This window comes from Chaetura pelagica, unplaced genomic scaffold (genome assembly GCF_000747805.2).
Source record: "Chaetura pelagica isolate M959 unplaced genomic scaffold, ChaPel_1.0 scaffold363, whole genome shotgun sequence".
NCBI lineage: Eukaryota > Metazoa > Chordata > Aves > Apodiformes > Apodidae > Chaetura > Chaetura pelagica.
Window position 1 is genome coordinate 376,410 of NW_009952720.1, and position 2,868 is coordinate 379,277.

Genomic DNA, 2,868 nt, shown 5'->3' on the forward strand with positions numbered 1-2,868 from the left:
CCCCCCCCCAACGAGGGGCCAGGGGGCTTCTCCTCCAGCCACCTGCCAGTGCTGGCTGACACGAGCCCAAATGTTCCTGCTTGTTTCTATGTCACCAGCACAGCCCATCACACCACAAGCAGGACTCAAATCTGGGCCACCTCCCCAGCAGGTGACACCACAGTGATACAACCAGCACCCACAAAGCCCTGTGCATCCCCCCCCCCCAGCATCACTGCTGCACCCTGGGATGCCCAGTGAGCATCACCTAGGAACACAGCTCCACCTGGACCTTGTTCCCAAAGCCCCACCTGGACCTTGTTCCCAAACCCCCAGCACCTGGCTGGGGTTGTAAAGAAGGTTGTAAAGAACTTGGGGAGGCAAGAGGAGACTTGGGAGGCAAGAGGAGCCCTCCCCTTGGGTACTCAGACCTCTCCCAAACCATGTCCAGTTGCTCATCAGCCTGTACTCCCACCCAATCCCCACCTCACCCCATGCCCAGATGCCTGAACCATCATCCCCTCCCTTGTTAGGATAAAGAACGACCACTGACAACAGCAAACCAGTGTCCTGGGGCTTGTGTCCCCACAGGGATGAGCCCCTGTGCCCAACCCCACCCCTGGTCCTGCACTGCCTGACTCACCCACTGAGGACCACGATGAAGTCCATGACGTTCCAGCCGTTGCGCAGGTAGGAGCCCTTGTGGAACACAAAGCCCAGAGCCACAATCTTGATCCCAGCCTCAAAGCAGAAAATCCCAATGAAGTAGGGCTCTGTCTTCTCCTGCAGGAGGGAAACCCAGTGAGGGGGACAGAGGGGGTGATGGAGCAACCCCAACACTAGCTATTTCACACTGACCCAGCTGTCATCCCATCCCACCTCCCACAGCCCCATCCTCCCCTTTGGGAGCTTTCCCAGCCCTTCCCTCCACCAGCATCAACCTTAAAAACAAAAAGTGGGGGCCAGGACCCACACAAGTTGCCCAGTCCCCCTTCCCTGCCCCACCTTTGAAGGAGCTTAAACTTTCCTAAAAACCTTCCCACGGAGGAGGAATATGTGACAGCAGGAAGGGAAAAGCTGGAAGGATGGGTCCTGGAGGAAACCTCCTGCCCCACCACCCTGAAACCAGCAGGATTTGGCTGGTAGGATGGGGTAACTCTCCCCAGGTGGCCTCCCCACACCCCCACAGGGAGGAGAGGGATGGATCACTTACTAATCTCCGTGACATGGGCGTCTTGTCATCCTCAGGGAGGTGCTGCTCCAGGGCCAGCACGATGCAGTTGGCAATGATGGTGGCCAGGATCATGTACTCGAAGGGAGTAGAGGGGAGTTAAGGAAAAGAGAAGAGGTGGGTGATGACCACAACCTTGCAGCCCACCCTTCGTTAGCCACCACCACCCCTTTCTCCATCACAGAACCATGGAACGGTTTGGGTTGGAAGGGACCTTAAAGATCATCCAGTTCTAACCCACCCCCATGGGCAGGGACACCTCCCACCAGCCCAGGCTGCTCCAAGCCCCATCCAACCTGCCCTTCAACACTGCCAGGGATGGGGCAGCACAGCTTCCCTGGGCAACCTGGGTCTGTGTCTCACCACCCTCACAGGAAAGGATTTCTTCCTTCCCAATGTCTAACCTAAATCTCCCCTCTCCCAGTATGAAAACCTTCCCCCTCATCCTATCACTGTCTGCCCTTGTAAAAAGTCCCTGCCCAGCTTTCCTGCAGGCACCCTGCAGATCCTTCAGCCATGTCTAGGGCTTACCCACCCTGCTCCAGGAGCAGCCCCTGTCAGGAGAAGTGGTAGCAGACACTGGCATCTGTCGACCTGAGTGAATGGGAAGGGGAGGCAGAAGAAAGGGGGAGTTGGGGCCCAGGAAAGCACCCCCAGACTCAGCTCTCTCCTCCTGCCTGGCCCACCTCCAAGCCCTAAAGCCAAAGCACTTCCAAGCAACAGGACAGCCACACCTTTCTGTCTTCCTCTCCATCCTTAGCACACCATTGTAATAAAAGCCATCTTAGCCCCAGTGAAAAAAAGGAGGTGGGATTCATCACCAGGCAGCACATCCCTTCTCCACTCCCTCCGTGCCCAAATCCCACAGCTGTGTTACTGGCACCACTGGCACCAGTGGCCATGCCAGGAAGAGTCTGACACCTTTCCCAAGGTCTGTGGAAGGGGGATGTGATCCCACCTGCGATGGATTCACCTCTAATGAAACCACCCACGCTGGTGCCATCCCAAGCCAGCCCAGGGAGCAGCATCCCAGCCTTGCCTTTCCCCACCACACTGGGCTTCTCCAGACATGGTGGCTTCAGGTTCTCACTACTCAGACCAGGAGGTGCCACACACCCATGATGCCATCACCCCTGGGAAAAGGAATCATTTCCTGCCTCTTTCACACCCTCAGCTTTTGGCCACTGAAGCTGCTCACTACAGAGAGATGCTTTGAACCAGTAGCCCTGAGCCCACGGGCAAGAGAAAACATCCCAGTGCTGGCCACGAGGGGCTAAGCATCAGAGCAGGTCCCAGGCAGCCAAGGAGAGCCTGCAGGAGCTGGGATGGATTTAACCCAGGAGGGAGAAGAGCCAGGAAAGATTCAGCCAAGGCATTTAAAAGGCCACTCAGTGAAATTAATGGTTGGGAAGTTAAAGGCAAACCAAAAGAGCCAGGGCTGCAGAGCTCACCACTCAGACCTCATGCCAACCAGGCACACACACTGGGAGCAGCTCCTGGGCTCGGAAGGAGGCCAGACCCCAAAAGTTTTCCTCTGAGGCTTTAACACAAGTGAGGATTTCATTTCCTTTTCATTTCCCTCCCGTGAAAAGACACGCACTGGGCCTGCTCCTTAGCCCTGCCTGCACCCCTCCCGTCTGCCTGCACCCCTCAGCCCT

At 56.8% G+C, this 2,868-nt stretch overlaps 1 protein-coding gene across 1 annotated transcript in view; it reads right to left on the reverse strand.

The window, feature by feature from the left end:
• Positions 1-2,868, reverse strand: part of CACNA1E (calcium channel, voltage-dependent, R type, alpha 1E subunit) — a 157,842-nt gene that overhangs the window by 124,738 nt on the left and 30,236 nt on the right. The window contains exons 3-4 of the mRNA XM_009994666.1: positions 1,193-1,298; positions 623-762 (exon numbers count right to left, since the gene is read on the reverse strand). Of these exons, the coding sequence (XP_009992968.1) occupies positions 623-762; positions 1,193-1,298 (246 nt within the window). The remainder of the gene's footprint in view (positions 1-622; positions 763-1,192; positions 1,299-2,868) is intronic.